The sequence below is a fragment of the Lepeophtheirus salmonis genome, chromosome 5, assembly GCF_016086655.4.
Source record: "Lepeophtheirus salmonis chromosome 5, UVic_Lsal_1.4, whole genome shotgun sequence".
Taxonomy (NCBI): domain Eukaryota; kingdom Metazoa; phylum Arthropoda; class Copepoda; order Siphonostomatoida; family Caligidae; genus Lepeophtheirus; species Lepeophtheirus salmonis.
In genome coordinates this window covers 11412698-11440361 of record NC_052135.2, presented here as the reverse complement: position 1 = coordinate 11440361, position 27664 = coordinate 11412698, and the positions used below count along the sequence as shown (strand labels likewise).

Here is a 27664-nt window from a genome sequence, read left to right as displayed (position 1 = left end):
CAGAACAACCAAACCTATAAACCAAAGGTACAACACGAGTTCAAACTCTTTTCTTTTTATCCATCTTCGTTTTTCTCTTATACCGTATGTACCCTAGTCAGCCTTTTATTTCTTATTGTTTTAGCAGTCATTGATTGTATATATATAAGAAGGTCATCCACAAAAACATGGTTTTTATAAAATATATAAAATACCAACAAATTTGTTTTTATAAAAAAAGTTGAATTAATATAATATAGATCTGTATTAATATATGTATTCTATAAAAGGTCAGTGAACAAAGATAATTGATTTTTTTGTTTGAAAAATAAGTATAAAGTCTTTAACTTGTCTTCAGGAATCTGTAATTTAAAGTTGAGAACTCGTTAACTATATGAAAAGCCGAAGAAGAATCCCTTCTCCCTACTGTCGTCTGCCGTGAAATAAATGTATAAAAATTAAGTTCAATTTTAACTTAACTAAAAATAAATCAATATTAAGGACAGACTATGTTGTAGGGAGGCATCGTGGGTATTTTCCCTATGCCTTGCACTCTAACATAAGAAATAGGGATTTGTACTTTTTAAATTTTATAAAAATTAGAAATAATTATCGAAAAAAAAATAAACATAAAAAGGGTCCCTCATTCAAAAAACGAGGATTCTATATTATTTCTGTAAATGAGTCTTTGCTCTAGGGCACTTACGGTAAAATAGGTCTTCGTTAGGGTGCCGTATTGTTCCGGATAGGGAGAGGGAGCTCTCTACTCCCTCTAGCGTCGCAACTACATAAAATGCAAAATTCTTATCTACATCAGTAAAATTAAATCCATCTAAGCATACCCCTAATGTAGATTAATAAGAGTCAAAACCAATCTCTACCCATTAACTATTAAGATAACCAATATTAAGAACTTGCATTTAAACAAAACTCAAAAATCAATAAAAGGATATTGCATTGTTTTGATTTAAATGCAAATGATTAACGGAGCCTCATATTCTGAAAAGGGTATCTTAACTGTTTTGTACAGGAACATAATATTTACCATGGTGGAGTTAAAAATGGGGTTCAATCCTTCAATGGTTACATCTGCAATACAATGATTAATTGTAATGAAGTTCCCTCACGTGTAAAGAATGCAAAGGCAGGGGCGTTGATCGATGGCGTTTGTGATCTTTAGCATGCTCTGGTTACTGATGAAAATACATTTTATAAGATTCTCTCAAAAGTCAACGCCAGGGAAAAAACTATGAATCCACAATATGACATTTGTTTTATTACAATAATTATGATCTTGTTGTAAAACAAGTGATACGTAATTCTCATAGGTTTTATAAACACACACATATAATACATATGTGGATTCATAATTTATTGATGGATTTCCTTAGTTACTCTACTTCTTCATCCACTTTCACTTTTGGGATTTTTCAAGAAAAATAAATCAATTGAAAAACAATAATAATCTTGTCCCCTAATTAAATTTTGAGTGTCTTTTTCTAACAAAAAAAACAACAACGTTACATATTTAGGTATTAAATGCATTAGTCTTGAAATCATGAGATTGTTAACTATAAAAAAACATAGCTGGGATATTGAGCGGAATATGAGCGCTGTTCCTGTGTTTTCTGTTAATTTTTGGAGGGCCTGAGCGCCTGAATGGAAGAATTCTTTGAACAGTCACGTCGTTACCTTTATTGCATCACGCAACTTTTCCTCCAAAAAGCAACAGAAAAATCAACCCCAATCATCTGGTAGTAGTTAGCTCAATAAGTCAATCATACCAACTGTCATTTTATATATTGTATACTCCTAAACTATCACTGTCATATTTCCCCGCCATTTTTAAAATGAATGGCATATCTTTAAAATCTACATAGTATTTTATTCAATACTGTATTATAACATAAAATTTGTATTTGTGTATGATAGCCATAATTTCTTAATAGAAATAAGAAAATGGCCAATATATAGATTATATAAAGGACGAGGGATCAACAAGAAATTGTATTCCTGTCCTTTTGGAAACGGAGCATAACTATAGAATAACTTATTACTTTGTTTATTTGTTAAAACCAATACATTATGAAATAGCTATCACGTATCAACAAAGATGAGGCAATCAACAGCTGACAACAAAATACAGGGGGTATTTTTGTGTTAGCAAAGTAACACCATGGAGCATTTCTTTGTTCCTATTTTATTACTCTCCAATAACATATATTTCTCCAGGACCATAGCTGGTGAAACGACTACCAAGTGCTCAATTTTTGTCCACATTTATTTGTCTCCAAGAATACTTTTTTGTCCACTAAGGGCGCTGAATATACACACCAATCTATAACGAACTACTCAACCATTTCCACAAATTTTAGATAAATTCAGTGAAGAGAAGATAAAATTGAAAAAGTGACATAATCGGGGTACCTCGAAAGGGACATCTCACAAGGAAAAAAGTTTGTACATAGTCAACTAAATTTGGACAAAAATTGATCAGCTGGTCGTCCTTTAGTTGTTTTTTTTTATGTACGGAGGTAAATTAATGGATTAGTGCCTGATGTGAATTTTTTTATAAACAAATGGATGAACGAAAAAAGTGTGAACGGCCTGAGATAAATCAATGTATCTAATTCCTGTGTTACAGTAAGACAACTAGAATTTATAGAAAATAATTTATGAAAGTAGAAGAATAGCAAAAGATTATAATATTATCTCAAACGCTTATGTAAAATAAATGAGTCGTTCCAACCATTTACTATGTATGTACCTACTTTCACTCAGTCGTGTATTTTATATATATATATATTTGCTTGCAAGACATGTGTTTGATGAATAAACTAAAAAATGATTAAGTCTGTTATTACATCACTTAAATAATATCCCTACCTATAAATTGATTAATAAAACAGTAGATTTCAGACTCTATATGATCTCTCAATGTGAAATGTTAATAGAATACGCAGGTGGCTATTTTAATTTTGAGTTTATTTCATGTTCAAGAAATGACTTCTTGATTGGACAGGATCTCGATTGCAGCAGGTTTACTGCAAAAGAAGACAATAATAGTAACCTAGTTGAGCTATCAAGTAAGAGAAAATCACCTGCTATTTGAAATATATTATATTAAAGAAATGACTAGAGAAATTGCGCAATAGGCTTTGAAGGAATGTCAAGGTTTCGTTGTTGGAGGAAGACATTCTGATCAGAAAGGAAAAGTCCATCCATCCTTATGACTTTGATTCATTCATATAAGGAATATGGTGGATTTTTTTAATGTTAAAAAACAAGTAATCATGTACATACAATAATTATTATCTAAGTGTAGACGGAGGAGGGATATTTTTAATCCCTTCTTTTTATGTTAAGTTAAGTCGTGATAATGGCCCCTTAATAAATCAAGGTGTTCCAAGTCTCTGTAAATAATCTGATAAAGTATATTAGAAAAGATCTATCATATTTGATATGTTAGTAGATATTGTCCAGGCATGCACACATTTAGCTTTGATAAAAAAACAATTTTTATTATTCAATGGACTAAAAGGGTGAGGGGATGCAGAGAGGATTTTAAACTGTGGTAAGTCTGGAAATATATTTATATGTATACAGGGGTGTGCGCAGGACTTTTTTGAGGGGAGTTGAAAAAAAATTTGAAAACTTAAATTTCAAATATTAAATTTGTGTGAAAAGAATTTCAAAAATCCACAAGCATTCACAAAAATTCATAGCTACTCTCAAAAAATTACAGACCCTCCAGCCCACCCCCTGTGGATGCCCCTGGTATAAAGTTTCATTAATGTAGTAACACATGTGGTAACTGCACCTATGGTGTCATTCTCTTTTCCACTTCTATAGTTAATTATATCAATTATGTGATTATTGTACTTAACACCAAGAGCCACGTGATTGTTGTAATTTTAAAACTATTATTGTTACAAAATTTAGTAGGGACTCAATACAAGTTTCCCTTTCGGTAGTTGGAGATTTTGTGAGAATGAAAAATTTCTTACGTTAGTTGTATAACGATCCGCATTTGTCACATAAGGAGACTCAATCCCCACAGGATGAGGCAAAGTAGAACGATTCCCATTGAGGTGATGAATTTCTCCACCTCTACTTAGATAATCCTCTTCAAATCTGTCAGAAGAACTCCGAGTACGATATGCCATTTTGAATCCCCCTCCTTATTCCCCCAAAAATGTAGAAACAAATAATTCAAGCCGCCATACACTCAAGTCTTGCACGAAAAAAACAAAGTATACTTTTTGTATTTAAGTCGCTCACTATACACAGGAAGGGAATCTTAGGATTACTGAAGGACTCAAATAAAAAAAATAAAAAACAGTAAGTTTGGATTGCACGCGCTCAAATCCTCCGCTTACTACTTGCTGTCAACCATCATTGTAGACGTATTTACTAACTTGACGGACATGATAGAGTAATAATACTGATACATATTATTACACAGGTTAGGGATAGTTTGTAATAAAGATGATATTGAACCACTTACTATATATGTAGTATATCTTTATTTGATTGCTGTATATAGATAAAGCCCTGAATCATTTTTATTTTGTAGAGTTAATTACAACCGTTAGGGACGAAATCAACTGACTTGTCCTTGCCAAAATCTAAATAGTTATTCCCTTCATGAAATCTGACAGATAAAAGTATATAACTCCACATAGCTTTTTTCATATAGAAGGAGTATAATGGGATTACTGGGAAGCGCAAGGGTAAGGTTGGAGCAAGACTTATGTTATTAAGACTAGTGATGGGGCGATTAATTGGAACTGGGAAGAGGAGAATCGGATGGTTATTCTGGAATCGGGATCGAGGAAAAAAATTACATTTTCGAAACGATTCTTATTTATTACTAGTATTTAACTATTAATTACTTTTCAAAGTTATGAAAAAAAAAAAATAGCCTTCCCCCCTCCCCAATTAAGGAATTTTTACGTTTTACTAAAAATCTAATATTTGAAATTTAATTTAACTTTTCAAATGTTTTTCCAAAAAAATTTATTTTCTCTGAATAAATAGGTATTTGAAAAAAAATTCTCCACAAAATTTAAAAATTGATTTTTTTTAATCTATTTGAAATTTTACTTTTGAAATATTTTTACGAAAATTTAATTTTTTGTGCATGACTGTGGATTTTTGTAATTTTTTGTAATTAACTGTAGGATTTTTGAATTTTTTTTTCAAAAAAAAATTAATTTTTTGGGAATAGCCATAGGTTTTTTGAAATGATTTTCTAAAAAATTTAATTCTTAGTAAATCGTTGTGAATTTTTGAAAAATGGTATATTTGAAAATTTTTCCCAATTTTTTTTTTTTTTTTTGTAATTATTCTAAAAAGTATAATCCTATAGACACACCTGACATCAAAAGGATATTCTTAAAATACTAAATAATCGGAATCGGCATCAGGGATTTTTAATAGAATTGCATCGGAATCGGCTTCAACATTTTTTTGGAATGGTTCCATCAGTAGTATTAAGACCCTAAGAATCGGTAGCCTTTCGCGCATATTAAAAAATAAACCGAAAACCAAGATGGTAATCCTGACAATTTGATGGATGTTCTAAAGGAGAGGAGCATGACGTTTCATTCGATCAGCTACAAGCACTGTGACTAGGCGGGAGGGGATCAGGATATAAATAAGGATACGGTCAAGAGTTACTAAGATGTCGATCCTTAATTCTTAAGTCCAATTCTTAAGTCCTACAATCAATTACAACTCCGCAACAAATCTTCTATGAGCAGACATATATGTTCAATCCGGTTTCGTATATAGCAATGATAGCTTGTATTTAGTAGAAAAGACGGGAATTAAATAATAATAACATCTACTGAGGAAAAGAAAATTCAATCCTGAAAAATAAAGTGAGTGTTCTAAAAAATGTAAGCGATTATCATAACTAAGCATGATCGTTATTTACTTATATTGATTTGCAAACATTTAGGTGAAAATAATAAAAATCTCAACATTATTTAAGAGGGAGCTTTTTAAAATGTATGTAACTTACACGAAAGATACGTGAGAATTCTTACTTCAGAGGGAGAAGTTAATTCTACAAAGACATGTTAAATAATGAAAAAAAAGAAGAAACAGCATGAGCAACAATCGTTTTTCCTTTTCTAATTGATAAATTAAATCTTTCCTTTACAAAGATCCTTTCTTTTAATCATGACGTGCAAGAGATTTTAACTTAAAACTATATGGACCTACATACATACAGAGACTGGGCGTGAGCGTCCGCACAATTATATTTTTGGGGGAGGGGGGCTTGGTTTTTGAATTTTTTAGTATAAAAATCGGAAACTTAAAATTTTTTTGGATAAAAATTTTAAAAAATTAAATTTTGTGGAAAAATAATTTTTAAATAATATTTCAAATATTAAACTTTATTGAAAAAATTTCAAGAATACACAGCTATTCACAAAAAAAAAATTCAAATATTAAATTTTCTAGCAAAAAGGAAAAATTTCTTAATTGTGAGAGAGCTACTGCCCCTCCAGTCCACCCCCTACAGACGCTCCTGTTGGGTGTTGTTCTCTGGGGTCCCAAAGAATAAGGTATAATCTCTCATATTTTCTAAAAACCAAAATCGTAATAATATATAGAAATTCCGTAAGGGAAAAGCAAGTCTGCGAGATAAAAATATTTAATTATCAATCCATTTGTGTAAATGAAAAGCAAATAAAATCATTCATATTTCAAAGATAAATAAAGGATGCATTTGAAACGGAACTGGAAATTATCACACAAAATTTAAATCTACATAATATGAAACAAAGAGAGAAAATATCTTTTTGAGAGGGATACATAATATATGATTTAATACAGGAAGGAAGATCATTTTTCGACATGGTATTTCATCGAATAATAAAGGGGTTAGCTGCTCAAACTGAATTACAGATTTCCAAGAGAATGAATTTTTCAAGGTTTAAACTCTGCACAAGATTCATGATTTATGTTCAATTATACGGTTAATGAACATGTACATCTCTATGAATATGAGGAGGATGAGTTTTGTGGTTACGAAGGAGGATTATAATTCAAGGATGGAAGAAGGACAGTAATTAATTATCATTATTATTATAAATCTTTCCCTAACGACTGCTTCAAATCTAATAATAGTTGGTTTGTTGCTTTTATAATATATGTTTTTTTCACTTGGTTCTATTTTTTGAAAGGTTTAGTGATTTACAAGGATGACATTTTCTTTTTTCAATTATATGTCCAATAAATCAATTATGCGATTTTCAAAAAAAAAATGAACGAAAAATAATATCACGTGTTGATTAAACATTACTTTATGGAAAACAAAACCCCTCAAGAGACTAAAAAGAACCTTGATAAGTGGTTTCAAAATTTTTGGACGGTCATAGGGGCACAAGTGACGCTGAACGTTCTGGACAACCTGTTGAGGTTACTACTCCAGAAATCATTGATAAAATCCATAATATGACGACGGATGACATAACATTGAAGGTGCGTGAGATTGCTTTCATCAATATTTGGACATGACAAAGCTATCCGCAAGATGGGTGCAGCGATTGCTCACGCTTGACCAAAAAAAAAATCGTATGAAGTGTTGCAAGGCCGTTTTGCAGCTGTTCAAGAAGAATCCTCCGGACTTTAAGTCTCGTTTTGCCACAGTAAATGAAACAGGGATACATAAATCACTACACTCCTGAACCAAACAATTGGCTAAACAATGGGTTATCAAGGGGGAATCTGCGCCAAAAGTGGCGAAGACCATTCCTCGATTCAAACGAAAAAAAGAAATTGACGGATCAGGCGGTAGTATTGTGCCGGTCCTTATTTATCTGGTTCTGTCCAGTCTTTGTAAAGGTCTTATCTGTCCTTGGAATTTATCATAATATATCAACGGTTTATTAGCCAAATAAGACACAACAATACTGGAGGGGCTGTTGCCCCCCCCCTCCAATCAAAGATTTTTTTTGAAAAATTATGGATATAAAACCCAAAAATTATGAATGTAGTAGAAAAAATATCATGAGAAAACGTTGGAATTTTTTTTTTAGACGTCATTTAATCAAATGATACTCAGAAGCAAAAATGTAAAAACAAATGATAAAAATCCCCCCCTCTAAAAAATATATATATATATATATAATCCTGTGGACGCCCCTGGTAGGTATCTTGATACTCCATCCTTTTTTCACCTCTTTTTCCTACGGGAATCGAGGAAACGACATTAAGCACATTTAATTCTACAAGGTTGACTTACTCATTGCTTTCATATCCTATGATCCCAAAAATATGATAAGGTTAAACTATTATTATAAATGTTTCGCCTATAATGAATGCAATATGACCTTTAAAATGCGTAAAAATTACTTTTTCTTAATAAAACACGGAAATGATGAGCCATGAGATACTTATTTTATCTTTTTAATTAACATTAATGGGGAAAGAAATATGTTTACTATGCCAAAGTATCATCTGATTCATTTTTGGGGGGCCAGGCTTTGTTGCATCAAAACGATGAATATGATTTTTATTTTTGCAATCAATATAATGAAAGAAATAATTGCCAAAAAATAAAAGTATTAAAAAAAATTCTCTCAAAGTGTTTCTGCACGCAAGGTTTCTAAAATGAAAAGGTTAAAAGGGGTTGAGCATTAGATAAGGTGTAACTTTGCTATTGAACTGGCACGTCAGTACAAAAAAAAATCTTGAAAAAAGGTCAAATTTAGTCCTTCACATCATATATAGTTAATGCCGTCGCCAGGATTTTTATTTGTATAGGCAAAAAAATAAGAATGAAATGAAATTTTTCCAACTGAAATCCCATTTTTTGCGACTGAAATAAGAAAAAATTTAATTTTTTGGAAAAAAATTCAAATATTCAAATTTTTGTAAAAAAGAATCTAAAATCCATAGCCATTTACAAAAAAATGAGAAAAAAATTCAAATATTAAATATTTTGAAAAAAAAATTCAAAAATCAAATGTTATTCATAGAAAATTAAATTTTTTGAAACCAAATTTATAGAATTAAATTTTTTGGAAACAAATTTGTTAAATTAAATTTTTTGGAAACAAATATGTAAAATTAAATTTTTTGGAGAAAAAATAATTGAAGAATTAAATTTTTGGGAAATTTGGATATTGAAGGTGGGACTACAGACCCCCTATTGACTCTCCTGAATTCATATGTAGAAATGGACAATAATTCGTCAAAGAATATTAATGTAATTAAGACTCAAAAGTAAATATAATTCTAGATTGATCTTGTTTTTGAATCCAAGGTCATACCCTAATGGGTGTACGACTGATGTTTGACTTCCACCAAGCTTTTAATTTGACGTCATAGTAGATGAGTGGTTGCACGTTTTGTTAAAAATCTGTTTGTCTTGCCAAGCAGTCGGTACGATACATTAAATTGAAAATTCCATCAATAGTGACGTCACATACTATGAGTGGTTACGTGTTTTGTCAAAATCTGTCTGTCTTGCCCAGCAGTCGGTACAATACATCAGATTGAAAATTCTAGCAAGTCCGATTATTACATGATGGTCTAACCTTGTATTTCTATTTACCTTGGATGATGCTAATTAGTAGCATTTTGGGCATGTTAAAAAAAGGAAGTGAAAATAATTATCGTAACCCTGACAATTTTTGAGTTTTGTAGAAAATGACGAGGGAGAGAGAAAATAAATGAGGATATAAGCAAGAATTAATTCAATCTCGATCCCCAATTTTACTATGAATCCAGCAAGAACATACGATAACAGAGGAGTCCTCCATGGGGAGGTATGGGGGCTGGAGAGGTGTAGCCCCCCAAATTATGGAATATTTGCTTTTTACTAAAAAAAAATTCGTCATTCTGGCAAATTATGCATCAGACATAATTAAAAATTATGTCTGATGCTTTTTTTTCCAAACAATTAAATTTTTCTTGAATAGCTGTTTGAATTTTTTTTTTCAAAAATTGTTTAAAAAATAAAATATCTGTGCATTTTTGAAAAAAAAAATTCCAATAATACTTGAAATAGAATTTATGAAATTGTGTTCCATAAAAGTTAATTTTAGTGAATAACTACCGATTTTTGAAAATTTTTTTCAATTAATGAAATATTATTTCATTAATATTTCAAATATAATTTATGAAATTGCTTTCTATAAAACTTCATTTTAGTGAATAACTACGGATTTTTGAAATTATTTTCCAATTAATTAAATATTTGAAATTGTTTTTGAAATTTTATTCCAAAAAATTTGAAATTTGATTTCCCAAATTGTTTTCTAAAAAAATAATTTTTCAAATTATTTACATAAAATTTAAATTTTTCAATTTTTTTTCCAAAAATTTAAATTTTTTGTGAATAACTATGGTTTTTGTAATTATTTTCCAAAAAATTAAATATTTGTCAATTGGTAAGAATTTTTGAATATTTTTACAAAAAATTGTACATTTGAAATTTTTTTCAAAAAATTTAATTTTTGAAATTATTCGAAAAAAAGTAACTCTTTTGAATAAATATATATTTAAAAAAAATTTCAAACACCAAGACCCACAAAATGTAACCTTGTGGATCGGCCCTTAATTATTATGCAAAACAGTTCAAATTGGTATGTGCATTCAATAGCAAATTTGTTGTAAACTAACGGCTTTTCAATCAATTTCCAAAGTATGGGTTAGCTGTATATAGATTGTAGAGTCATAGTTCTTTTGAGAATGAAGGATAAGATCCCCATATCAAAGGAGTGTTGTCATCTCTGTGGAAGCAAAAAATACATACAACCGATAAATCAACTTCCTGTCTAACTTATAATATGACTGAGTAAGTCTGTAGGGTATGATATTACTATTACTCACAAAATAAATAACATTCGGATAAATCCCTTGAAGATCAATTATAATCGAATTCTAATGCTATTCACGGAATTTCAGGAAATATTGAACTTTGTGTAATGAATTCTTAGGAAATTTATCGACTATTTATAGATCCAATCTTTTAATTTAACTGAATCTGCAGTATATTTTTAAATTTTGAAACATATCCTTCTTCATAATAGGCCTTAGCTATTACAGGGCTCTATGTAAAACGAGACCAGTGTAAAATAAAATAAAATGCGGGCCCCTTCTTTATTTTACTTTCAAATGAATTTTTTGGAAGAAAAAAAATCAGCGGCCTTTTTAATTCAAATTTGTATATTTATCGAATTACGTTTTCATGAAATAAAATGTTTTATTTTATTTTTAGAATAGCATTTTTTTTTTTTTAATCTATATGTTAATTCATTTCGAGTTTAGTTCAATACATATTGTCTGACTTTATGGATGTGAGTAGATATCATAGTACCCAAAGTAAAAAAGCTCAACAAGGTAAATTCGATTATTTTGGCAAAATCGAGACAAACTATAAGAACTCTTGAAATAATGGGTGTTCTCGAAGTAAGTAAAAATCATTTTATGCTGATAAATAATATTTATATGATCAGATTTGAATGTAATTAATATCCTTGTACATTTGAAAAACGATCTTTAGCCAATTCTATCTTTATCAAATGAGCCACAGTACAGTTTTTCCACTCTTGGAATCTTTCCATCTAATATTCTCAATGGATTAGGTAACATAACTTTTCATACTTTGCTCTTATTACACACAAATTTAAAGTTGGAAATAACTGAAATATATCTAAATATACATAGTCGATAATTTTTCAGAGAATTAGATTATATTTTTTGAGCGTTATTGGCAGTGCCTGTGGTAGGATTTTTCTTTAGGAAGGGGGGAGTATCTCATTTTTCGACTCTGACATGAGGTTTTATTTCAAAAACTGGACCTTTTTAATTTTTCCAAAAAATAGATAAAGAATTTAGTTCATTTTTTATGAATGACTTAAAAAGTCATGTTTACTTAAGGGTGATTTATCCCTCGTCAAATACTAGACACAGTTCACCAGTCGAAAGGAACCAAATGATTCAAAAATAAGGGATATGAAGTAATTCATCGCTTTTGGGATTAATTAACAAATAAAGATTAGGATGACGACACAAGGTCAAACACTTTTACTTTAAATATATATACATATTTTTTTGTATATTTGTAAAATCCTTTTCTAAATATACCAAAAAAGAAAATAGGATAATAAGACTCTACATGTCCCTTAAATTAACAATATATTAAAGACTTAATTAATTCACATCGTAAATAGTCCATGAATCACCCTGGAATGTGCTTGTTTCTAATCCTATTTCTTTTTTTAAGAAGGTTCATAATTGTATAAAACTGTTCTTACTTCAAATTTTCTTTTAGCCTTGATGACAAAATGTGAAATCTATTATTATTATTATTTTTTTAAACAAAGTTTAATTGTATTCCTCTTAGACTTCACTGTATTTTGTTTTGTTTTATTTTAATTAGAACTATGATGTCATTAAGAAATCATAACAAAAGTAAAAGAATGAACTGCAAGTCATCTCCCAAGAACAAACGCTCAAAAAAACTATGTTATATAGAGACGTGGTTCTAAAATGGAGGTACGCATACCTCCGAGTACTCCAAGGGGTACTTGTGATTTTGATAGAACATTTTACAAGTGGTACATAACTCAGGAGCTCCAATCGGGGGCGGGCGGAAGGGTCTGTAGCCCATCGCAAATTATGGATTTTATTTACTTGAAAATGAAAAATTCGATTTTTGTGATTAACTGTGGATTTTGATTTTTTTTTTCCAAAAAAAATTAATTTTTTGAGGGTAGATATGGATTTTTTAAAAAAATTTTTCGAAAAATATAATATTTGAAATTATTTTTTTGGATTTTTGAATTGTCTTTCGAGAATATTTAATTTTTTTTTCAAAAAAACTTAATTTTTTGACAATAGATATGGATTTTTGAAAAAAAATTCCCAAAAAAATTATATTTATTGCAAATAGCTTTAAATTTTTGGAAATTTTGTTCCAAAAATTTAATATTTGAAATTTATTTTTTTAAGTTTTAATTTTTTTGTTTCAAAAAATATTTAATTTTTTGAAATTTTTTCAAAAATTTTTAATTTTTGGATTTCTTAAAAAAAAAAAAAGCCAATACCTCCTCTAAAATATAATCCTACATACTGGTAAAAAATGCTTTGTACTGGTAAAGGGGTACTTGATTAAATAAATATTTTACGAGTAGTATATCACTAAAAAAACCCGTTGAGAATAGTTAATAATATAGTTTAATGATTTTGAAGTTTTGATTGATGCCCTGACAAATCCAGTCCAAGGTCTAGTTATAAATAAATATACCTATATTTTATGAATTCCTACATCACTTTCCCACTTTTTTTTCTTTTTTTTTATCAAAGAAAAAAAAGAAAATTTCAGAAATTGCTTGAAAAGGATAATAAATCTCCAAAATTCATATTTAAGGGAACGTCGAAGGAATGTACATAAGAAAAAAACTGAGATAAATATTCAATATAATACTGTGCATTAGGCTGTCCCGTTTTTGCGTGAATATTGGTTTATCTTGCACAAAATATCTTTTCGACAGGGGAAGTCAAAGAGCATCGGCTTAGTTTAAGACTTCTATCACCATTTTAATTTGAAAAAAACAACCCGGGTTTTTATGGATAAAATGGCCATTTTGTCTGCGGACGTCCTTGCCCTAATTAGATGTAGTACTTGTTGAACAAATAGGAGGGATATTATTATCTCTAATAAGTCTGGGAAACTGCAAATCATTGTGCACATCTTAGACCTTTCTTCAATTTAAAATGGCCTATATCAATCTAAAAATGGATTGGCAGGCCTTATACTTTTCAAAAATCAGTTTTTTTATTACTTCTAACAGAAAAGGTATGAGGGCCAGCCGCTCAATTATATTGGTTTTTTATTATATATCTTAATTATGTTCATATCAAATCTTGAGTCCGTCCTTAGTTAGAACTGAAGAATAGAGTCCCTTAAAGTTTAGTGTCACTCTGGTCCAGTTCAGTCCTCCATATCAGTCGTAAAACTTATAAAGTAAACTTATATCTCAACTTAATTTTTTCTTTTTTATTAGTTCTATTGCTGACCTCCAAAGTACTGACAGTCTTCAGGACCGTCCCAAGGACTGGTAGGATCGGTCCAAAGACAGGGGCATGCACTGGGGATGGGCTGTAGCTCCCCCCTAAAAAAATTAAGGATTTTTTGCTTGTTTTATTATTAGAAAATTTAATGTTTGAAATTTTTTTCAAAAAAAATAATTTTTTGTGAAAACTGGGGATTTTTGGTAATTTTTTTCCAAAAAAGTTAATACTTGAAACTTTTTTCCGAAGAAATTAATTTTGCGTGAACAGTTGGTGATTTTTGTAATTTAAAAAAAAATTAAGTCTTGAAAATCAACTTTTGAACTTTTTTTCCAATAAAAAATTAATTTTTTCTGAAAGGCTGTTGATTTTTTAAACTTCTTTCCAAAAAAATTAATTTTTGTGAATAGCTGAGGATTTTTTTTTTTTTTTTTTTTTTTTCGAAATTTATTATTATATTAAATTTTATTTAAATTTAATTTTAGGACTTTTCTTAAGTTAAAACAAAAATCCAAGCCCCCCTCCCAAAAAAAAAAAAAATATATATTTGAATATTATCTTGTGAACTGGACTGTTAAGGACTGGACTGGACCAAATAAATAAGGTCTGATATAAGTCGACCAAAAATATATAAATGAACCCCCACACCATATTTTTTGTGCGTCACTAACTAAAAATGTGTTCATACGACTCTAACCTTTGTGATTTGGGAAAAATATATTAAGTCAAAAGCGGAACAGTCTAGTAGGTACATATATGAATATCATTAATAGGCATGCTACATTTTACAAATAAAGGTAGTTTTTGAAGTTGCAAAAGGAATAAAATTCGGTAGAGCACACAATTTATTATAAGATCCTAAAAAAAATAGGTATCAATGTACTTTGATATGAAGTTTCACTTTCCATTGCGTCTGTTAAAGATATTCATTTATCGTTTCTATCTTTTGAGATACTGGTAATAAAGAAAATAATAGGAAGGTTAAATGAGAAGCATATTAATATATTATTATTGCATTAAATTAAAAATTTGCGATGAGAGAGAGAGAGAGAAATCAGGTCTATTAATATTCCAATCATACAGAAAAAAACAAAGTCCTGAAGCATTTCCTTTTATTCATATTGGCATCTTTAAAATATGTAATAGACGAAAGTGATTTGAAAAGTCCCCGCAAAAAGTCCGAGAAATGGCACTACTGGCGCGTATCGGGTTATGTTTAGTTAGAAGCATCTCTTGGAATAACACACATTAACTTTCAGCCAGATCGGTCAATCTCTTTCTCTTTGACATTTGTTTGAATCGAAGAAGTGGATTGAATTTTTTGGCACTGATACCCCCTTGATTACCCATAATTTTGGATTGTAGTTTGATTTCAGGAACAGTGTTAGGCAAGTTACTTTCAAAATGTAATATATTTCATATTACTAATTACTTGGATTCTTAACTATATAGAGTAATAAATTACTTATTACCAGGCTTCCCACCAGCAACTAAAGTGCACCTTACTGTGAGGTTCTTGTCTATTTCACTGATAAATTGAAAATAGTGTGAGTATAACCACTTAGAAAATGTTAAATTATCATTCGTTGTTACCATCTTGAAATCCCCAAACCAAATCGTCTTATTCTTGTGTTGATTTAAACCCATCTTCTTCTCCTCTTTATTTACGGCTGCTGCGCCTGTATTTTTTGTATCCATGTTTCATCCACAGTGATGAAACGAAGCTTAAAGTCCTGCAGATTCTTCGGGAACAACTTCAAACTGTCCTTGCTACACTTCACACGATTTCGTTTTTGGTCAAGCGTTGAGTTATTGCGGGCATTTACAGATAGCTTTGTCTTGTCCAAATGTTTATGCTAAAAATCTCACGCACCTTCACTCTTCTGTCATCCATCACCATATCATGGATTTTATGAATGAGCTCTGAAGTAGTAACCTCAACAGGGCGTCCAGAACGTTCAGCGTCACTTGTACCCATATGATCACTCCGAAAATTTTGAAATCCCTTATAAACTTTTCTAATCGGAGGTGCAAAATCCCCATAATGTTTATCAAGTTTGTGAACAGCAGTGGATTTTTGTAATTTTTTTTTGAAAAAATTTAACCTTCCCTAATTAGCTATGGATTTTTGAAATTTTTTTTCAAAAAATTTAATGCATGAAATTTAATTTTTTTTTTTGAACAGGTTTGGATTTTGATAATTTTTTTCCAAAAAAATTAATTTTCCACTTTTTTGTCCCAAAAATTTAATTTTCCACTTTTTTGTCCCAAAAATTTAATTTTCTCTGAATAGCTATGGATTTTTGATTTTTATTTCAAAAAATTTAATGCTTGAAATTTGATTTTTTAAATTTTTAGTGAACAACTGTGGATTTTTGAATTTTTTTGCAAAAATTTAATTTTTTTTTTTTAAATTTTAACCCAGCAACTTCCTCCGACGGACACCCCTAACGGAACACTTAGATTTATTTCTTCTTCAATCATATCAATATATCCGTCTTTTTTCTTTTCTTTCGGGTTCTACGAACAAAAATCCTGATCTCTCTTACTTTAATCAATTAATGGTCATTATATAACAAAATTTTGAACCTAATTACGGAGAGGCATATACAATATACATATTTCTAATTAGTATTGTCTACCTATCATTACTTAGATATATACTCACTAGTATAGCTAAAGGTACGGCAGAAACTTTCATCTCACAAAAAAGTTAATACTCCAAAAACAAGAAATTTTCGTGATTATTAATAATTTTGAGTATTTAAGCGAACCCCGCATTTTATTGCAAAATACAAAAACTACAAAACCTGTTTTCCTTCTTTTCTTTCTGTGTATCCCTTCAAAATATCATTTTTGTGTATGTATTTATATAATATTAAATAAGATTTTCTTATATTGTACTTACTTACATGAGACTAGGAATAAATTTTATTCAAATTAAATATTTACATTTTCTCTTTGCATAAATATAGGGTGAATTGCGGAGTCCTTTGTCTCTGGGCCAGGAACTTTCTCCGTCAAATAATGTATCAATACACTAATGAGTAATGACAAACAAATACACACATCTACGAGAATCATGAGACTAAACAATTACTAATTACACACACAAATACATGGTGGTTGTATATTGTATATGGGTATCTCTTCTGCCAAATGAAGTAAGAAAAGGAACCTTTATCATTAATTCCAAAGGCAAAAAAGTCGAGATTTCATGATATTAACATACCTACGTAGTTATAATTGGGAATCAGGTGTATGTTAGTGATGTTTTTTGTTTATTTAGTAGTAGTGGTGAATGCATAAGCGATAAATCTCTCAAGAAGACGTTGATAGTTCTTTTGCAGAAGGGTATTCAATTACCATGCTTAACTTAAAATTCTAAACACTCACGGATATTGTATTAAGAAATCTTTCCTTCCACTCTTATTACGAGAGTCGTTGGAAAAGTCTGTGAAAATTCCGAATGATGGCACTACTGGCGTATATCGAAGTTATTATTAGTTAGTAGCATCTCCTGGAACACACGAACTTTCAGCCCGATCAGTCTATTTCTTTCTGTTCAGCATTCATTTGAATCGGGGAATCCACCGGAAAAATTATGGCGACTGTCTTATGGATATGAGTGGAATAATCCTCATCGACAATCTAGAAGAAGGTAAAACTATTAGAGGTACATATAATTCATCGTTATTGGACCGTTTGAAATCCGAGCTACAAGAAAAACGCACACAATAGGACAACAAAAAATTTCTTTTCTATCACGACAATGCACCAGCTCACATCTTAAAAGTTGTTGTCGCAAAATTAATGGAAATAGGCTTCCAACTCGAGATGCCCACAGCACTAGCAATCTCACACACCTTCACTCTTTTGTCATGCCAAACAGAAAGAAATAGACCCATCTGACTGAAAGTTGGTGTATGGTCTTCCAAAAAATGCTACTAACTCAAAATAATCTGGATACGCGTCAGTAGTGTCATCTATTGGACTTTGCACATACTTTTATATGCGACACTGGTATAACACATCGTCACCTTTATTGTATCTAACAACCTTTTATTCGGAAGGAAACAGAAAAAAGGCCTAAATCAATAGGTAGTTTGCCCATTCTTCCGAATTATAGAAGAATTATTCAATAATTACTGAGCAGTTTTCAGAGTGTAACAAGAGCTAATCCAAATTCAACCAATGAACGCACAGAACACTAGTTATGATAAAAGAAGCAGAATCATCGACAGCTGACAACAAAATACAGAGTAAATATTTATATAAGTAGAGGTGTATAAAATGGTGCTAGGTGATTTCCTTTTAGGGGAATCCATTCACTGTAAAATTCATCCCCGGACATTTCATTCGCACTTTGAAGAGGGACATTTAGTGACGTCATACGGTTCATGTTTCTAAACTACTTAATAGTTTTTTGTGTAGAGGGAGGGCTTAGTGCCGACTGCCAAGGCCTCCCTCAACAGCGCCACACAAAAACTACTAAGTTGTTTAGAAACATAAGCATATGAAGTCACTAAATATTCCTCTTCAAAGTGGGAATAAAATGTCCGAGGATGAATTTACGGAGAAGGAAAAGACAAGGAAAGAATTAAACAATCACGGCATAAAATATGTCCTAGAACACGGGAGCAGTATTTTCTAGTTGGTCATTTCAGATTCAAGAAGGTTTTTTTTATTTCCAAAGCCGTTATGATTGTTCTATAATTCTTAAAGACAGAACATCTAAGCATAAAGTAATACCTAGTTCCCGTGGACAATAAAAAAAGCCTGTTAAAATTACCAACTAGAAAAACTGCTCCCCCGTTCTTGGTAATATATTATGCATCTTTGCTTAGAGGGATACATTACACCCCGTCCCTCCTCTTTCTGCAATCTACTCCCTTGTATGAATACAAGGGATAATGAGCTATTGGGGGTCTTTTCCCATTCTTTCCTTCCTCCGTGAAGTAGTATCTACATGTAGTGTCTTGTCCATCCTTATTTAGGACTGAAAACAGTAGTCCTGTCTCGGTCCAATCCGTTTGAGTCCTAAAACAAAGAAAGTTTGGTCCTTGATGGCGTCAATCAACTGTATTTCCTCTTTTTTAAATCAGTTCTATAACTGACAGTCGCAAGACCGATGGTGTTAAGGACCGGTCCCAAGGACTGATAGAAACAGTCTTAAGACTGAGCTTGACCAAATAAATAAGTACTAATACAACATAACATTACCTACATAAAGTGATCTTGACATTCAGCCACGAACAAAAGAGGTGATTATCAGGATTATTATTGACATGCCCTTCATAAAAGGAATTATATTATGGTCCTTCTCACAATTAGGTTCATAGTTACGACAACAAAAGCTACGTGTACTCAGTAGATAGAAGAACGTAGTGGATCAACAAAATAAAATAAAGAAAACCACCTTAGTTTGATACACGAACGATCCTGCGAGTTCCTCCTAAGTATACAATACAGAATGTCTATGTCTACTTTCTTTTGTTCATCGTCATCATAAGGCTCCAAAGGGATTCCATCTACTATCATTCATAAATATTCAACCTGTGAATAGATTGTACGAGTATGTGTGGTCAATCATGAATGACCTTTTAATTGCTGGTTTATTCTATATTATGTAATGGGCAGAAAGAAGAAACATATTTTTTTATAAGGTAGAATAGGTCAGGCACTAGTTAGTTAGTGAGTAATCACTGCTTACAAAATCAAGGAATATAAAGGAAAAAAGACAGATAGAAATTGGGAAACATGAAATGTCTATAAATCAAATGTGAATGTGTGTGTTTGTCCTTCAATCACGGCCAAACCCATGAATGGATTTTCCTTAAATTTTTAATGTAGTTTCTTAACGCTCCAGAAACGGTTCTGGTCACATTTTTTGTCTTCCATTAGGAGGGTTCCTTGATACTGAGGGAAGGGATGGCGGAAAAATTTAACTTAACCCCGCCCCTCCCGTTCACCTGCACAACCCATGGGCTTGGGTGTATCATATCATATTAGAAGTGTTCCTTTGTGCCAAGAAACGCGTCGGTAGTAGAACTTTAACTGTATTTTGGCCCAGTACTTTGCATGTACAACTTGAGGGCCGAGGTAAATTTTGGGATATTAAGAGGTTTCCTTGCTGCTCAGGGAAACGCCTGTGAGGCTGCGATTTCAGTGTCTGACCCAGAATAAAGCAACAACTCTCTCATCACGTGAAAGAAGAGTGCCTTTATAATGCCTATGGCTATATATTAGTATAATCAATACTCATACATAACCCGTCCGCAGGATTATATTTTTGGGAGGGTTTACTTTTTGGAATTTTTTCCAAAAAAAATTATTTTAAAAAATTCAAAAATCCATAGCTATTTACAAAAAATTAAATTCAAATATTCAAAAATTCAAAAGTCGATGGGTATTTATACAAACATAAATTTTTGAAGAAAAATTTCAAAAATTAAATTTTTTTGCTCTGCTGCAGAATTTAGAATGACGAAAATTATTTTTAGAAAAAAGCTCAAATTCCTTAATTTGGGTACAGGTCTCTATTTTTTCACGCCCATGAAATTTACTAATAAAATGGAAAGAATAAGATATTTTTCAATAATTATCCTGATTTTCTTGTTCGTAATATAGCAAAAAAATATTATACTGATCAAGCCATTTTTAGAAATTTTTAGTACATACTATATTGATTTAATTCAACTATCACTGTTCATCATTTAAATCAATTAGTATTAAATGCAGATGTTAAGTCTTTTTTTTTTTTTTTTAATTCTTAAATCCATTTGATGAAGTTTAATTGATATCTATTGGGAAAAAATATCAATCGACCATTCTACAGAATTCAAATCATAGCAAAAATATATATGATATATAGATCCTAAATTGTATCATAGTTGAAGAAAAAAAACCATATTGGGGGCCATAAGTTGATACGTTTACTACATACGATAAGATGAAAATATGAACTTTGTATCCTCAAGATGGTTTTTTTCCTTCAACTATGATGCAATTTCCAACGTCAGTACAAATATCATATATTTTTTTGCTATGATTTGAATTCTGTGGAATGGTCGAGAGAGAAGGACAAAAATAGAAAATCATTTTGAATTGAAGACAAAAATGCCTGAAATGTATCTGTCAGAAATGATGAAAAACAAAGATCCTTATCTAATGAAACCTGATGACATGAATGTGCTGGCTCCTTGGATAAAAGGATACTCGTATATCACCACAGAAGAAACCCAATTTTCTTTCTTTGTGTTATATGAATAGCCATACATTCACGTAGTAAGTAGGTATTGCAAACCGGATACAAACAGATACACTATTAAAATGCAAAGTGTCTCAACGAAATGTAAAGAAAAAAAGATTATCTTTTTTAAGTGAAATTATTACAAGTGCATATTTTGTGAAAACAAAGGAATCCGCTCAAATTCAATCAGACCTGTTTTTTGTAGGGATTCGTGGAATACTAACATATAAAACAAATTTATTTTCAAACTGGGTGAGGCATACATATTAGTGATGGGACGATTCCCCAAAAAACCCCAATGCGATTTTAGTAAAAATTCACAATGGCAATTCAGATTCTTTAATATGTGAAATATTAGTTCAAAAATACCATTTTGCAATAAAGGACAGGATTATATTTTGAGTGGGCTTGGTTTTTGGAATGTTTTTGAGAAAAAAAATCCAGAATTTAAAAAAGTTTAGCAAAAAAGTTTCAAATATTGAAATTTTAGATAAAATTTCAAATATACAATTTCATATTTAAATTTTTTTGAAAAAAAAATTCAAAGAACTATGACTATGCTCAAAAATAAATTAAATTTTTGTAAAAAAATTCCAAAATAACACAAATATTAACAAAAAATTAATTTTTTTGGAAAAAAAGTTTACAAAACCCACAGCTATTCATAAAAAATAAATCTTTTCGGAAAAAAATTTCAAAAATTAATTCTTTTTGGAAAAAAAAAATTCAAAAAACCTTGTCTATTCTCAAAAATAAATTAAATTTTTTGAAAAAATTTCAAAATCCACAGCTGTTAAATAAAATTATATTTTTTGGTTAAAAAATTTTAAAATGCCCACTTATTCACAAAAAATTAAATTTTTTGGAAAAAAAAATCCAGAATCCACAGCTATTCATAAAAAATTAATCTTTTTGGAATTTTTTTTTTAATATTCATTTTTTTGGAAAAATAACAATTGGAATTGCAAATTAAACATTATTTTCCTGATACCGATTCCGATTCAAGAAAAAACAACCGATTCTCCAATTCTGATTAATCGTCCCATCAATAATATTATGTAAATACTATATACAAACGAGTACATCGGTACATTTCCGCAGAGTATGTTGTACTCTATCGTGACCTTGTTTTACGACTAAGTAATGAAGAAACTTACTTCCCTCACGATTTGAAATATACTATTTCAATTAATGTATGAAAAGTTACATTGGGTTAAGAAATCATCGTTATATAATGTATTTTATAACGACCTATAAAAATATTATATGTCTTTCTATTTATACGGCATAAGTACTTATATATTTGATATATGCGAGAGTAATTATGTAATTATCGCTAAATAGGTCATCATAAATCTCGAATTTACATATTAGACATATACATCGATACAAAATGAAGTTTTTAAGTTACCACACGTAATATACATATATATAACTACGTATTATTAGATATTTATATCATAGTTGAAGAAGGGACGAATAAATTAAATATACGAGGGACATTTGAAAAGTCCATGCAAAGTCCAAGAGATGACACTACTGGTGCCTTTCGAGGTTATGGTTAGTTTGTAGCATCTCTTGGAAGAACACACACCAAATTTTAGCTCATCAGTCTTTTTCTTTATGTTTGGCAAAATTATTTTCCTTAAGAAAACCAAATTTGAAATTAAATTAAATTTTAAAAAAGACCCCATTCAATTATATTTGTCATAAGCTCCACTTATAATAAAACTGACCACTATTTACATTAAATTTTTGAATCTACAATTTTAAATCCAAGTGATTTGTACTCGTACTTGTAAGATTTACCTGTAACAATTATTCCAAAAATATAGTTGTATATCATTTTTTGCTCTTTTTAATAGAAAATTAAAAGTGTGTCATTGACACGCAATATTTTTACTCATTTTGAACTTTTACATCAAAAAAAAAAAAAAATCGCGGAAAGCGAGTATATTTTCTTTGAACTAACAAGAATATTTTCAAATCCGTAACTGTTTATGCCCTGGAGTCCAAAACAAAGGATTATTCTCTATTTAAAAACGCACATCATCCTTTGAGATCCTGTCTGTAAAATAGTTTTAACCTATATTGGTTTAACAACAACATAGTATATGATAAAACAATAATTAAACGATTGTTGAGTGGATGCAGAACTCATTTATCATTTTGGCAAATTGAGTATTAATGTTATTTCAGCCCTTAAATGTAACAAGTATATTTTCAATTACATATGTATCCATCCTTAAACCAGGTTTGAACCCGTCCACACTTTCTCCGTTCATCAATTTCTTTCTTTAAAAAATACTTTGAGGCACTCATTTGTTTTTTAATTTTTGTCCTTTTAAAACGAAAAACCAATGTTTCTATTTTTTCCAATTATAGTTGTCCACAAAAAACACTTATTATCTTGTGATATAGGTATGCAATTTTATCTCATCTTCACTGATTTCACCTAGTGCATTGATGGAGATTTGTAGTAGATAATAGTGTAAGTTATGATTAGAGTTGACATTTTTGTAAGGAAAAAAAAGTACGAGGATAAGGTGGAAGCGAGACATATGGTACTACTGAATTAAGATCATCATAAATAGCAACTGCCTGTTATATGTTGCTGTTGTCTTTTTGAGGGGGGATGAATTACTGATATAAAGAGGAGAAATTTTTCATTTAAAATAGCATTAGTCTAGTAAAAATATTGTAATTATATTTAAATTTGTATATATTTATGAATATTCTAAAAATTACACCAAATATAGGGGAGAATGCTTACATCAGAGGAAGAAGTCAACAATACGGCGAACCATTAAAAAAGGAAAAATAAAAAAGAGGAAAGAGCACACGCAACAACCGTTTTTCTTTCTCTACCTTTAAAAGGGTATTTTCTTCATTAAAAACATGTCAACTCTGGTCATGATACCCTCAGTGTTCATAGCCAAATAAATTTGAAGAAAATGGATCACGTGGTCGTTATTTTGCCACTTGGTTTTAGGTTTAGTCCTGGAGTAAAATATGCTTTTAGATAATAATAAAAAGGAAGAAAAAATGATCGCCTTCAAAGATTTTCCGATATTGATCGATCATTTTTTCCCGTTTATTTGGTCATAGGTTCAAAATTGAACGGAAATCATGAACAACGCTCATTTTCCACTTAATTTCCAAGACTGCTTTAAACTGAGAATAGTTTACAGGGTCATCCACAAGGGGTGGGTTTAGAGCACTCCTATGCCAATAAAGTAATTTTTGGTTTTTACTAGAAAATTTAATTTAATTTTTCAAATTTTTTTCCAAAAAAATTAATTTTCTGTGAATAGCTATAAATTGTTGAAATTTTTTTTCAATAAGTTTATTTTTTGAATTTTTTTTTTTCAAAAAAATTTATATTAGAAATTTAGTTTTCTAATTTTTTTTCCTAAAAATTTAATTTTTTGTGAATAGCTGTGAATTTGAATTTTTTTTATCACTTAACTTATATATACAAGTTCCCCCCCCAAAAAAAAAAAATATATATATATATATAATCCTACGGATAGCAATGGTTAATGGTAAATAAGAATGGCATAATAGACGGATCTGATTCTCAAGTTAATTCATTTCCCTCATTTATGAATATTATACCGTTTGGAAAAAAAAAAAAATAGGAAAAATAATTTTATTGGAATGAGGAAATATCTAGCTACCTATAATTTATATATAAATAAAAAATGATAGTAATTGAAATATGCATTTAAGTATGTAACATACTTTTGCTTGAATTAACGATGATAATGTGAGTCATTAAAAAATATTATTAATTTATTCTCATGATTTATCAAAAATATGCCTGGCAATAAATTCATTGTATGAATGAGGTTTTTAACATTAGTATTAATAGTTTTTGTATATTAATAAACTTTAATATTTATATTCGATTTAGTAATTTTAATCTCTATATATAACTTAAATTAAAATACGTAATGAAATTGAGGTTTGTTGACCGGAGTGTTTACTGATCGGAAATCAATTGCCATATGGTGATATTATATCGCTCATCGCAGTATCGCAATCGGTCCTGATCTTTATACTGCTATATCGCAACAGAAATAGTAAAAAAATTGCGATCTGATTAATTTGTACCAAATTACATATCAACTTATCTCCCTCAAGTCGAACTAGCCCTTCTGAATGAGGAGGCTCAAGAAAAGCAAAACAGTTCCTTCTAGAGAAGGACACCTTATTTAAGATCAGCAATCTCAGGATGTGCAGAAAGAGAGTCAGGTCTTCACAAAAGTCCCAAAAAGATGAATAAGGCCAAGTAGGAAGTGGAAAAATATCTGATTGATGTCTATGAAGGTCTGGAAATGATCTTGGCCTACTGAAGGATCAAAAAGCTATTTGAAAGATACAATGTTGTGATTCCCAGTAGTGCCAGCGGCGATCGTTTGTTCTCCAAGGCCAAAGAGATCCTCAGGAGGACTAAACAGAGGCTGAGAGATGACAGTTTTGTGAAGCAGCTCCTGTTAATGTTAAATAAAGAGCTAGAAGAGAAATGATTTATGCAGATATTTTAATATTTGCTGGCAAACTATATTTTAGTTTTTTTCTAAATATATTTTATTTTTTTATTATAATAAAATATTGTAAATAAATACATTTGAAAAAGGTTTATAAATCGTTTATTTATGTTAAAATGTTTAAAGAAGTTTTATATTTGAATATGATCGCAATTAAAATGATTGGATTGCTGATTGCATATGGCCCTGATCGTTATATGTCTAAATTGCAGTAACTTTCTAATTGCAATTTTTGATCAGATCGCAATTTTTTCCCTGATGGCTCACAAGCCTGGTGTTTTTACATTGGAGTAGATACCAAAGGATCATAAAATATTTTATGAACATTTTTTGCAGTATCATTTTGGTTAGTTACATTAAAAAAGCCAAATAAAATAATATCAAAAGGTTAAAATATCTTCATTTTTGGGGGTCAAAATCACAGGTAAAAATAGAAATTTAATCCAAAGAGTAAAGTTGTGTCCTCAGAATATTATTTCGAAATATATAATTTATAAACGGCAAACATACCTTACATGTTAATAAAAGGGCATGGTTGCGTGGTTTAAAAATAAATATTCCGTTAAATATAGGATTAAACCCAAAACCTTAACGTTTATTTAGTAGTTATAAATCAAATTAAATACATTATTTATATGATTTTATAAGGCATGTTTTTGATTCATTGACAGAAAAAAGTCAAATTGAATCTCATGGTTTCTTCTTTTAATTGCAAATCATATAATTTTCTTTAAATAAAGTTGTTTTTTTTTTGTTTTTTTTTAAATAACAAGTAAAAAACGAAGTAAAATGAATATCTACATATCGGGGGTTATTCGACTCGACACAAATTATAAATTGATTTTTAAATCCTTTTTTGAGCCAGTTAGGGGTTTTAATCACTCAACCTCGACAAACAATAATATAGCAACTACTAATAAATTTTATGTCCAAAAACTATTGCTTCAAAATTATATCAATATTAAATTTTCTGAACTTCTATATAAAATTAAGATTAGGTCTAATCTCTTTTCATTTTGTGAATATTTAATTCTATTATTTTCACTTAAATTTTTGCTTCCCTCCATAATTTATATTTTGGAATCAAACTAGACACCAATTCATTTTTTATCTGGTTTCAAATTATGGTTTGGAATTTTGTGATTTTTTTTATTCTTCGATTTTTTTTTTCAAAAATAAAATTTTTTAAAATTTTTTTTAAATCCATAGTTATTAAGAAAAAACAATTTTTTGAATAAATGTAATTAAATTTCAAATATTAAATTTTTGAAAAAAAAGTTCTAAAATCCATATCTACTCAGAGAAAATTATTTTTTTTTGAAAAAAAATAATAGAAAATTTCATATATTAAATTTAAAAAAAAATTAAATTAAAAAAGCATAACTACTCAGAGAAAATTAAATTTTTTGCAAACAAATTTCAAAAATTAAAGTTCAAATATTAAATTTTTGCTCTGCTGTATAATTTGTCCGAATGATAAAAAAATCTAGTAAAATGAAAATTGTTCACAGCTAAGAGCTAGTTCTGATTCGAACAATCAACATTAAGAACACTTATTAAGGGAGGCGAAGCAGCTGCTTACAACAAAAAACAATGTGAATTTTTGTCTTAATGATGAACGATTGATAACGATTGAAAGGCTCAGTTTTTTTTATAATCAGTCCTTGTTTTAGGAGGGGGCCTGAATGTGTGGACAATTTATTTATTATTTTAAAAAAAAGACTCAACACATCTTTCATTTATCAGGGCTCGCATATTCCAAAACCAAAATTTTGTACAAGTTACAAATTGAAACAACAGTTTGTACAAGTTGCAATTTGATGTTGTGGGATACGGTATT

General features: G+C 29.8%; 1 protein-coding gene across 2 annotated transcripts in view; it reads right to left on the bottom strand.

The window, feature by feature from the left end:
* Window positions 1–27664, bottom strand: part of LOC121117371 (sodium-dependent proline transporter) — a 53734-nt gene that overhangs the window by 16591 nt on the left and 9479 nt on the right. The window contains exon 1 of one of the 2 annotated variants that reach the window (XM_040711781.2): window positions 3987–4394. The exons of the other annotated variant lie outside the window; for it this stretch is intronic. Coding sequence (XP_040567715.1) covers window positions 3987–4145 — 159 coding nt within the window. The 5' untranslated portion in view covers window positions 4146–4394. Of the gene's footprint in view, window positions 1–3986; window positions 4395–27664 lie in introns of those variants that run through there. 2 annotated transcript variants of the gene reach the window in all.